Source organism: Ostrinia nubilalis, chromosome 4 (assembly GCF_963855985.1).
Source record: "Ostrinia nubilalis chromosome 4, ilOstNubi1.1, whole genome shotgun sequence".
Taxonomy (NCBI): Eukaryota; Metazoa; Arthropoda; class Insecta; order Lepidoptera; family Crambidae; genus Ostrinia; species Ostrinia nubilalis.
In genome coordinates this window covers 14,827,355-14,840,453 of record NC_087091.1, presented here as the reverse complement: position 1 = coordinate 14,840,453, position 13,099 = coordinate 14,827,355, and the positions used below count along the sequence as shown (strand labels likewise).

The 13,099-nt window shown below is 35.8% G+C and overlaps 1 protein-coding gene across 1 annotated transcript in view; it reads left to right on the top strand.

Moving 5' to 3' along the window:
- LOC135071394 (uncharacterized) overlaps positions 1–11,485 on the top strand; it is a 51,284-nt gene extending 39,799 nt beyond the window's left edge. Inside the window, exons 2-4 of the mRNA XM_063965186.1 lie at positions 2,370–2,428; positions 7,674–7,874; positions 10,843–11,485. Coding sequence (XP_063821256.1) covers positions 2,370–2,428; positions 7,674–7,874; positions 10,843–11,034 — 452 coding nt within the window. The 3' untranslated portion in view covers positions 11,035–11,485. The remainder of the gene's footprint in view (positions 1–2,369; positions 2,429–7,673; positions 7,875–10,842) is intronic.
- Positions 11,486–13,099: the final 1,614 nt, after the last annotated feature.

The window sequence follows — 13,099 nt, the reverse complement described above, 5'->3', positions numbered from 1 at the left end:
GGTCGTAAAGGTTATTTTCCAACAAAATTCTTATCAATCTTATCAATGTGCAAATCCAAGTGAGGATGTCAGAATTAGTTAATTACATAACGGTACATAACAAACTATAATACGTCACTCGCTAGTGGCATCACTGTCAACCCGTCTGGCCGCGCAGGTTTCAACAAAACCCAGGATGTGTGGTTGAGTCCACCGTGGTAGGGATGTCACTTTTTATTTCAAAAATTTTAAATTAAACCAACCTTCTCTTGACATTGATATAAGTAGGTACTACAACTACGTCTCTGTTTAGCATCGACACGAAGGTTGAAAAATAGCATTAGATATAAACTAAAAAACTAAAATATAGAATATCTGTTTTTTATCGAAAAAAATATTTTAAACGTTCGCGAACCTTATTATTCTTATTATTATCTTAGTATTTCTGTAGTACTGGCAGTTCACGCGAGATGCGTTAACGATAAAAAAAGCGTGAACTTCTGTGAAATGCCATTGAAAAAAAGTTGATTAAAATCTTTACCAACTTAACCATTAACGAGTCCATTCAGACATCGATAACCCACAAAATGAACGCTAATTGCATCGTTAATTAACAATCGTAATGAAGATGATTGGCAGCGAACAGTAATAGACGCGTTTTTTGCAACATTATTCAGTTTTCCTAATGGGTATCATTAGGCGCGCTTCTTTAAAAGGCTTGTCCCATTTACCCTATATGCCGTAGTTGTATTATAGTTAACTAGCTTTATAAGCGGCTTCGTTCGTGCCCATTCCACTGGTTGAAGACTGGCACATCCTTCAGGATTTATTCCGATAAAGGGGAGAATTTGAACTATTGTCCCTTTCTTTTTACTGACATTTTCTGCTCCAATCAGTAAAATTTTAATTATGTTGTTAATGAGAAAAGATGTGAAAATTTACAGCACAAGTTACAGTACAGGCAACTGCTAACGACTCTATCTAAAACTGACTTGCTATAAAATTTTAAGAAACTATCTTTACATATTATAGAGGTCATAATGACATGAGGAATTAAGGGAAGTCACTCATTGTATAGTAAGTTTGTGCCGTGCTGTTACCTATTAATATGTCGCAGACCACAGTCGGCAGATAAATGAATTATAGTCAAAAAATGTCTACTGACCGTCTGTTGGACAGATTAATCAAATACGTTTGTTTTACACTTGGATGAGGCAATTTATTCAATCAAGTCCGTTGTTACCGAACGATAATTAACAGCGATAATAATGAAAGACGTTTTTGATGGAAACGCTAAGATCTAAAGGTCTACTTCATCACAAATAAAAAATATATCATAAGAAATGTCTCTAGTAACGTGGAACTGATGTAAGAAAACCTGATCCCTTTTACATAACTGTAAAACGTCAATGAGTTCTGCGGTTAACTGATTGATACATGTTTTAAGCAGAAGTAATAAAACGCTTTTCAAATGCCTTTAGTTAGATAGGTAGAATGCGCAAAATCAATACGTAGTAGATTTTTTTTTAAATTTAGATAGACTTGCAAAATAACAACTACACGTCTGTAGCTCATCTTTAGTTTGTAATGAAATGGAAATTAAAAGAAAAAATAAAATAAAACAATTATGTATTATAATTACTGCGTGATAAGGAGTTCGTCAGCAACTGCAAAAGACGGGTTCAATTAACTAATTCAATCAAGTCAAGTTTGAATTGAGTTAACATATCTCAATTCAACTCTGTATAACATTAATCCTTTGTGACAGCCCTACGCTATCGGAAACGGAGCGAGACATAAACCACCAGTTTAACGGTCCTCGGAAAATGTCCTACGCCAATAAAATTTAAAATGAGAGAGAATTGCCATCGTTCGTCAGTCAAATGACGTCCACTGCTGGACAAAGGGCTCCCCCAAGGATATATTCTACGACCGACGAACGACGCAGCCTACCACAAAACAAAAATGATGCTTGCCAATGAACGAAACTATCTAATGAGTACTAATGACTGATTGCTATTGATATTACAGTAGTTTTTGCCCGTTATGTCCAGTAGAACAAATCGTTTGAAATATGAAGCGCTAGTATCCCATTACGGTTACATTCTTAGTATTTGTAAGACTTTGATTTTCTTGTTTTATGTCGGTACCAATGACAGCTGCAACCATGCTCCACTGGCTACAAGGTTCAATGTTACTTTTACAATTAGAATCAGGCTTTCTGTCTTTTAAAATGAACCTATTAGATCCGACAAACTAATATACATAGTTAGATGATTTGTAAAATCTCTACCAGTTAAAAGTAGTCTACTGCGTTGGTACAAAATCGTCACTTGGCGACTAAATAATATGATAGTTGAAAACCTAACATTTTGATGTTTTCTTTCCAGTTGCCGTAGACGTGGACGACAGACCAGTCTGCGTGGAAATCTGTGATACTGCGGGGCAGGTGAGGGTCTCACATTTTTTTATGTGCCGGTTGCGTGCTCAAAAGAGTGCCAACGTAGTAAAGGGTTAAAAAAGGTACCAAACCTGGGTCTCAACAGAAAGTTATGAATAAATGATTTTTGAGAAGCCTCAGCAAAGTGTGCTTATAGTTATTGAACGTACGAGTAAATTACCTACTGCGCAAGTTGATGTTTAGGAAATTAATCATCTTGAAGTTTGTAAACTAGTAAATAGCTATTACGGATACTTCTATGTAAATATAATGAAAAATGTATTATCTTCTCTTTTGAACGAGTTGCACAACATAAAACATGTTCTAGGACGATTTCAACACTAGACCAGTGAACTACAATAAAACATTTCCCAATAAAGAGCACGTGTAGGTACTCATATCAATGGTGCCGGTAGTTTGGTGCTTGATTCAATCGAACCGAACTATGTTTTTATACTCTTTGACAATGCAGGTTACTTCCCACAGTTTCTCTACCTGCAAAACTGAGCTGTACAGTCTGATGCAAAAATATAAAGATTTGTTTATTCGGCACAATAAGATAGAAGAATCAACTTACGTAATAAATACGAGTATGATCAAAATTAAAGGAAACAATTTGCCAAAAGTTTAAAATATAGATAAGTATGACCCAGCTCTAGACTCTACATAACCACTAGTATGTAAGGGTAAGTTTTATATGAACCTATGTTACTAATAAAACTAATTCAAATATAATAAATACTGCCTTTAGCCAACCAACTACCCTACCCTAATCAGTATTCAGGCTTCATATTTTGGAGGACAAGACTAAATTAATTAGTTATTGTTACCCCAATATAGAGCCGCACTAAACACTAATAAAAATGGCTGAAATTACATTTTAATAGTGAATAAGAATCGTTACGAAAAGAGCTAACATAAAATTGATGATTAAAAGTCAGCCTCTCAGGGTGAAGTGAACCAACCTCAATATCTACCTGACTGTACAATAGATTTCAAAGTAAAAAACATTTTTCTTATCTACAATACAAATATGGTTGAATATAAACGTCCAACAATCGTGTTCATTTGAAGGGAAATGTCAACAATTCGTGTTTTCGTGCATTCATAACAATTTCGCACGGTGCCTGGCGCCTTTGTTGAGAACTTGAGAGTCACAGTGTGTCCAAGTGGTGTTCTCACAGCTTTCGGTATTATGACGTCTGTCTGATCAACCTAAGGTGAGTGAGAATAAAATTATGGCTGGTCAAATCAAAATCAAATCAAAAATATTTATTAAATTCAATTTTGACCAGTATTTTGACACTTGTGATCAGAGAGAGAGATTGTGGTCAAAGAAAACTTCACAACAAGAACAACAACTTAAAATTGGGTTATCCAATACCATAGGTTATTAGAAATGCGAAAGTTCTCTTTTCACGCTTAAACCACTGAATTCCTGATTTAGAATTTAGTATAGGTACCTACCTAGAGATAATTTGAAGACTCATTGAAAAACATAGGATAGCTTTTCGTTATTTAAAAGGGGGACACGCGCGTTAGTCTTTCCCTGACAGATCAAAATTTACGTATAGACAAGCTGAGTTTAATTGAAGGTTTCAGTTTGCCATACTTACTTTAAAAATTTACGCCGCCACTAACCGGCCATTGTGGAAATCATTGGGGGAAGCCTATGTTCAGCAGTGGACGTCCTATGGCTGAAAATGATGATGATGATGAATAATTTACCTTAGTGGTAAGTAAGGTATATAAAATACACAAAATAATGAAAACATCTTTCAGCAGTACCTACTTATCCTTTGTCTGGTGCTCTTGTCTGTTACCAAACACCTTGTTAAACCTTGTAAGAGCAGTCATTAGGGTCCCATTAGCAAATGAACGCCGATTGGGCAAGAGGCCGATAAACGCCGACTGACGGGCTTCGGCCATTATTATGTTTATCAGACCGCATTGCACGGTGACAGACAGACCAACTGGACGGTAGCTGTGCAATACCTAACACTTGGAATTTTGTAACGAATTATTTGAATAAATTACTTACATAGATCCTTTTGTGGAAAATTGTCTTATGGAAAGCCGAAAATGATTTCGAAAAATCGTTTGTACTCATCAACAATCCCAATTTCTCATTAAAAAATATAAAAAAAAATTCTTCAAGTGTAGCACATGTGTAGCAAATGAAATGAAGTTTTTATGTCGTTTACCTCAGATCATAGAAGGAAATCGTTTACTTATAAACTATCAAATAACATTTGGCTCTTTTAAGTCAGCAAGACAAACGAATCTAATTGAACTAAAGGCTTAGGCGTCAAGCACGTCTTATTAGATAAAGTAGATCAATGTCTACAGTAACATACCTACTATTACTTTCATTATGCATGCTGTGTTTGCCCATTTTATACTATATTGTACAATTAGAAATTAAGTTAGAATTTAGTAATATAATACAAGTATTATTGTACAATTGTTGGCAGACCAATAAAAAAAAATTAACGTAAGTACCTAATTGTTAAATTCGTAGGATCTGTAAAACTGCGAAACGAAGACTAAATATTAATATTATTTTAGTAATTATATTTATTAGTTTCTTTGCTTGAGTCCTAAATCAATCCTACGCAAGGTCTCTCCAGTCCGTAAATAGTAAAATGTAGAGCGGATGGAAGATAATGTATCAAGGTAATACATCGGAGAATAGTATCTTATTAATTTATCTGACAATAAATTACGAATTATCTGCGTGACCCACTATTTACCCGACGTCCACATTCTGTCAAGCCAATATATTAATCAGAAAGCTAATATTTATTTATGCATAACTGATAGATTGTGGGAAAGTCACTCGTAGTTACAGAAGGCAACCTGAAATTACCTTGTCCAATGACGGATTGCAGCTAGAAGTACTAATGCGGCACACAAACCTGTTAAATTCATAAGTAAAATATTGAGATTTTGGACTCTACTTAATGGTAGAATGGAGTTACCATTACCATCATGAAAACTAAAGTAACATGTAGATAAGTCCCAGTAAAAAATCGGAATATATCCCTCATTTTTATCAATAAACTATCCACTTGTTGTAGACAATACTTTAGACTGTACATTCTACAAATTGGTTTGGTAATGAAACGAAAGCGTCCCAGAGGAATCCTTACATACCTACAATGGCTGTAATCCAGACTCTCACTGTCTTCTACTGTCTACGGAGAATGTTCAGACTAGGTAATCAATTAAAAAATATATGAAAACGGACCACCTATGAAGTACTTGAATCGTGTACCCATTTCATAAAATCACATCTGTTTAAAATCACTTTCTAAACTTTCATGTTTTATCTTTACTAACCATTGTCATGATTTTGTTTCCATAACAGAAAGAGAACCGGACGTACCAATCTAATAACAAAAACCGGCTGCAGTAGGGTTAGAACAGATGAACTTAGGTGGTCATAACAATAAAAGCAAGAACACCTAATAATTTGCAACCAAAATCATACAATCAATATGCAATCTCGTTCTGAATGAGACTCGATCGAAGCGAAGGGAGTTATTGCACAACCACGGTTGATATATTAGGCAACCCGAAATGTTCTTCAATTGTTGGTTGTCGGCAAATCAATGGTTCGACTTTCACCCATAGCGGTCGCCGACGTTTTTAGTTAGCACTCGCTCTCACTGATCGATGGTTTGGTGATATTTTCGGACAGCTCTTGCGCAATGAACTTGACAACCCATTTAGATGAGATGCCAAATCTTATTATAAATGTATATCTTTCCGTCTGATAAAAAATTTCATTGCCAACTCTCTCTGAATGAGGTCTCTTTACCAGACATTTGTTTGCAAGGCAACAGATGATCACTTGTTTGCTTGTACCCCTTCCATAAGACGGACGCAGACCGTAAAATGCCTTAGAATTTCAAGACTCTTCTGCACATTTTTCCAGCTTTCCTATCTTAGTTACGTAAAATTTTCTATACCTAACATCATCACACCAGTACGTATCGTATCGACATAAACTAATTATGGCTATTCAATCTAACGCCGTTGCCGAGTGACCGGTTTTGCAATTTGCCGACGCCAAGATGTCTGCCGAATGCGAGTCGAGGAATTAGTTTCGTAACACTTGATGAGCTGGTATTATTGGTTAGTAACGTACGGGCCTCCGTAACAGAATAGCGGACATTCCTCTATAATGTACTTAGTAGACTTTGGATACTTAGGTAGGGTGTAGGTACCTAGTTGGCCCGGCTGTGGCCCGGCTTTGTAGGTAGTATATGATATCCTAAATAGGCTTGAATAAACCTGTTTTGCGCCTGACCTATGTCAGAAGAATAGTGTTCAAAGTCAGACAATAGGATTGTGACGTCATTGTTGACAACCCGCATGATAGAAGTAGAACACGTACGCGGGTATGTTTGAATAACACATAACTGATAACTTGTGATTGCCCTACGAGCATACTTGATTACTTGCGGATACCAATATTTGACTGATCAAGAAACAAAGTAGGTAGATGCTGCCCGTAAGTAGGCAGATAGTAAAGGGCATATTTTTAACGCTATCACCAATCGTCTCTACATCTAAGTCCCAGGCTTAGGTTGCGTAAGTGACAGGAAAGATAAGATAATAAACTTTCTCCTGTTTTGCATTATAGTGCAACGCGAAGGCATGGTTTAAGAGAAAGGTTAAAGAAGGTCGTTGGATAAGAACCTACAGTACAATTACCGACCGACCTACCTAATATTTTTTGCTCATTCTCCTCAATCCTCAATACATACTCGTACGTAACTACCATACCTATCTTTCTATCACATAAATTAGCGCGAACATGCCTAGGTTTATTTGACTTTTTGACTATGCCTATTTAGGTGATCACAGAACTGAATCGGAGGTTTTAGTGATTAATGTTAGAGTATTCTGAAAGCGACAAGCTGAAGGCAAGTTAAATTGCTGAAGGCGCCTATTAAAGGGATGACTGACAGTGTCTAAACAGGTTTATTCCCACTTCTCGTTCCCACCGCTGCAACTCCTGTGTAGCCAGGATCTACCGCTTGACCGCCAAAAAAATCCAACCAGTGAAGGTCAAGTTTGTCCAGGGGGAAAGTTAGAGTGTCAGGAGGACCCGCAACGAAATTAATCAGAAGAATATAGGAGTTCGAAGTTAAGGTTCACTTTCCCTCCAAAGCAATGGAAGGCAGTGTCTGCTATAGGCTGATGTTATTAATCTTGCTTAATCATACCTTTTCTCTATTTCCAGGACTCCATGTCCGAGCTCCGCGCGCTGTGCTACCCCGGCACCGACGTGCTGATGCTGTGCTTCTCCGTGGTGCGTCCGGAGACGTTCCGCTCCGTGGCCGAGCGGTGGACGCGCGCCGTGGCCGGGGTGCAGGCGCCGCTGGTGCTGGTTGGCACCCAGAGCGACCTGGCCTTGGACCCGCGGGTGCTGCAGTCGTTGCGAGTAAGTGAATTATAGAACTTTAATTTTGGTAATAAGACAAAAAAGTAGGCAACAAAACAAACATAGAGCGAAACAGTCCACTCATGCAGCTGGACGTAAGGCTTAGGCCCGGTTTCCACCAAAGTAGAAAAGAGAAGAGATGTACACGTGTAATCAATAGGTAACTAATTAGATTGCGTTATTTTTCTACATCATCTCTCTGCTCAGCTTCGGCTCGGAAATCTCGAATCAGCCGATTCGATTCTATAATAGGCTAGGCACTCTATTGAAATCGATAAATAACATCTTATAATCGCATTGAAATGGTTATTAAATTTTCTATCTAATAAGGTAAACGGCTACTAGTTCGTGATAGTATGTAAGTTCGTAAGTTTTTTTTCTAGCTCAAATAGTAAGCAAATGGAATATTATTTATAAAAATTCTTTATTACTATAAAATCTCTATTATTTAAGCTATCTAAAAAACCAAGTACCAACATTGTGGCGCCAAAAATGAGAGCAATACGAAGCTTCAAACTCTCAGAGAGCCAAAAACAGCCGAGCGGCGTGAAAATGTTGCTCTCACCGTAAGGTTAGCGCTCCAACTTCTTAAGCTTATAAAAAGGCGAAGAAACGTTCATTTGCATAAAACTTGTAATAGTGGTTTCATGTGTTCCTTGACAATTGATTTGGCTTAGAAAAAAGTTATATGAAAACGTAGAATTACTTTAAAATTGCGATTAATTGACTCACGAAATAGCGTACATATTATTTTTCGGGTGTCCCCTGTTTCGTGATACTACCGAATCAAGGATATTATGGATAATATTTTGATGCTTGGTTTTTAAATAATTATTTATGATAATTGAAATGTAAGTTATGAAACAAATAATACATTTATTTAAGTTTCTCATGATCTAAATTCGGTATATGTTTCGTTCACTAGAATTTATATGACACGAGTTTGAAGTTCACATAAATGACCAATTTTAAGATAAATTAGCATAAGTACTACCAGCGTAATTTTGGTTTTAATTCGATTCGTTTTATTTATCTCGGTTTATTTGTATTTTATATGGGATAGATAATAGTTAATTGACACAATTTAAAAAAAACCATGAATTTTACTTGGGGAATTTGGAATAATCAGTATCACGAAACAAGGTACTGTAATTATTGTTACTTTTTCCCAAGTTCGTGATATATAAATGTATAGTGTTAGGTACTTGTATGACACAAATAACATCAAAGAAATCGACATATTTTTTAGTTTTTAATACTTACCTACCTAAGTAATAAATTAATTAATTTTTATTATGAGTCATTGGCGTATATGGGGTTATTTTCAGGGGGGGGGACTACCCTCACTTGAAGCAGCTCCAGAGGTGGGGGGTTAGTCCCCCCCCCCACATTTTTTAAATTTAGACTAGTATGAATATTTTCACATATCGTTAGAAATAAAATATCTAAATTTTATGGGTACGAAGGGGGGGGGGGGGGGGGGGTATGGCCCCCCTACATTTCTGATGGTGATATAAATATTTTCACATATTGTTAGAATAATAAATCAAAACTTTATACGAAGGTACGTACCTACCTAGCTAGACAGACTCACATTATTTCTCATGAATATTTCAGGTAAGTAATATCGTCAATTTCACAGAATTCTTTTATTCTAAATTTATACTATCGTTTTTAAATTTATTAAACACTTAATCATTAATAAAAATATCCTAACTCGATGCGTAAAACTTTATCCCGAAATAGGGGACATGAGTTCACGAACTTAGAAACAGAGCAAAATTTTATCACGAAACAGGATCCAAACAAGAGGTCCGCAGAACAATTAATATTAAAAAAAGTTTAAACAATATAACTATAATTTATGTATTAAGTTACTGTCAAAAGACCAAACTTTAGCATACAAAAGCTTTCATACTGATATCATCCTTGGTTATTTTTAAATAAATTGTTGAAGTCGTAAGAGCCTTAATATACCGAAGTAGGGGGCACTTACCTTAATGCAGTCGTGATACCGTTTATGGACCTGACGCATAGACGTCGATAAGCACGCCATCTAACGTGTTAATTTATTGGCCAAGATAATTGGGTACAAACAAGCAGTAAATCTGTTTATCTTTTGACCCAAACGACTTGGTCATAAACGATGAAATAGGTAAATTGTCGTTTGATGACTCTCACCTTATTGCTTAAGTACTGTCTGTCTACTCAACTCCGCAGAGCGCATGATATCACGAACTCTACGTCTCTCCTTATCGGATGTAGACCAAAATTGACAAAATTCTCTACTTTTTTAGCTCGTACCTCTAGCTCGAAAAACTTTCGTCTTCGAATTGATTGTGTATTCAACCTTCTCACTACCAAATTCTCGGTGAAATAAAATTCGATACTCGAATTCGAATTGACGATAACGTGACGATCTCGATTGTCGAAATTAGCTTCACTTTTCTCTTTTCATTTCTAAACAGAACACCTAGCAGAAAAGTTGATAATTAGCGAGGATGACGTGTAATCTTCATAAATATGCTAGGTAGGATAGGAAAGTGAAGCGTCATTGCATCCTTGTTCAATCATCATTTTAAAGGAAGTTCTACATACTCGTATTCATATCCTCTATTTTGACGAACTCGTTTATCTTTGGCATGACAAAACCCTTCAGGTATTTGGATATCGATTGCGTCACCAATAACCCAGTCTGAAGATACCACTTCAAAGAACGCCGCCAGAGAACAAATACATTATGTTATTACGTATTTTAAAGTACCTGATTCACGTTTGTTTATCTTGACCTGACTGAGTACTTAAAACAGACAGTCGTGTAGACATAGAAACTGAAACATTTTCCATTGTTACTTTAGTTAGTTCAATAAATTCGTGCCAAGTTTGTCGTGTCAATCTTGAATCGATCCTCTTTCCATTCTAAATTCAAAGATTAACAGCACTAATGATGGACTTCTCCATTTTCCAGGCGCGAGGGGAACACCCAGTTACGGAGACGGAGGCCCGAGCACTAGCCGCCAAGATAAACGCGGTCTACGTGGAGACGTCGGCAAAGACCAGGAAACAACTGAAGGACGCCTTCGACGCCGCCATCCTGGCTGGCCTGCCAGTGTATCAGACCAAAAGACCTTTTTGGAAGAGACTATTTTGTTTAAACTAGCCTAATGTTGCAACGTCTGACGACGAAGAACTGCAAGACGCTCCGACCAGTTGATCCAGGCAATCAGAAGAATCATGGCCCGGGATGGTCGAAACCTAATAAATTATTTGCTGAGTTGGAGAAAACATACGCTATATCTTACGTAAAACTTCACGGGACGACGCAACGGCACGCTCTTGGAGACAGAAGACTCTTCATAGAGTCTTATGAAGCTTTACGTTTATTTATAAACTGTATGTTCCTGTAATTTTACCTACCAGTGGCACTTGTACATTCTAGTGTTTCTAACTTGGAAGAAGATATTATTCTGAAAATGAAACTTTGTTAAAAGTTGAATAATATTCTAAACTACCTAAATAAAGTTAATAAAAAAAGCCCGAAGCTCCAATGGGTTTGAAATTTTGTCTAAAAGATATGGTTTGAAAAGTGAAAAGAATGCCAACAAGCATGATACAATTATTACTTAAAAGGAATGAAGTGCCTTAAGATTGGAGAAAATATCTTAAATGAAACAATGTTACAACTTTAATATTGACTCAATGAAGTTTATAAAATTTTAAGTAGGTATGCAAATAAACTATATCGATCCAAGAACAAAATAATACAACTACAAGTACAAAGTAATACCATCGATTTGTTTTTATAATGAGTATAATTTTAAACTAAAAACTTAAAAGGTAGGTACCTAGGTACCTTTAACTTTTACTTTAGGTAAAATCTTACTGTCGAGTTGCGAATAAACTTGATGTTATAATAAATTGGTATTGCTATGATATTAGTGTGCATTCTTTGGACAGAAGTAAATAAAATATTTGACACAATAGGTAAATGTGATGTGACTTTATAGGAGGTAGCTAATTCTACCTAGGAATTAGGATCATGGAAGTATATTTATAAGCACTTGCATAAATATCTGGTTATGAAACTTCGTTCTTCTCTAAGATTATCGTCACGCAATTCTCCCTAGGGTAGAAAAGGCGAAGGTTCAAGATACCAGATTAAATTATGTGGGTACTTGCATAAAAAGATGAAATTGCATAATATACCTACATACTTACACAATCAAATTATTAGCACTTGTTATTGTTTTCTTGGATCAAAAATTAGGCCTACTCACCCAGCCAGCCTTTTATCCTAAGATACGCAGACTGTATAGTAAATTACTTAAGTAACTGTAATGTTATATCTTGTATAGTTGCGTTGTTTATGTCTGTATATAATATCGATTATGATAAATATTGTTTTGATACTCAACACGAACTGATAATTATATTTTATTACAATTTAAACTGTGTTTTATTCACTTTGCCTATCCTAATTCTTGTGCAGTGAAATAGGAAAAACTATTTTTCATATCTTTTCCGGTCAAAGAACAATAAAATACATGCAGGGCGGCATCGACAGGGGCAGTGTTAAAACAGACAGGGATCGAGTTCGATTTTCAGTTGGACTAAAATAAAAAGATTATAAGCATTACATGAATCTGTTCATTCAAAAAACTTCTACACCGAAGAAAGGAAAAAAAAATGATAACAAGAACCCTCTGGCCCTCTGCGCTCTCTAAGACTAATTCCCAGTGAAAGCTACCTACTAGCTTTGTTTTTTGGTTTTGCAGAGTTTTATAATATTGGTAACTAGCTTTTGCCCGCGGCTTCACCCGCGTGAAATTTAGTGTCACAGATCGTCATAAATTATAGCCTTTATGTTATTCTGGGTTATAAATAATAATACTGTAAAGTTTCATCGAAATCCGTTCAGTAGTTTTTGCGTAAAAGAGTAACAAACATCGGTATCCAGACATACAAAATTTCGCATACAGTGTGAGTCAAGTTAAAGTGTACATATGAAAATAGATGAAACTAGACCTATTTTTATCGACAAAAAAGAGGTCAAAAAATTTTTGAGATTTTTTTTTAATTTTTTATAGAATTTTTTTTCTTCCAATTACTAACTGTAAAGAAAACGTAATAACTTTTAAACTAAGCGGTATATCTTGATAAAATAAAAACAGTAATAATGCTTAATAACAGGCGATACTAAAAAAATACATAAAATACACAAAAAA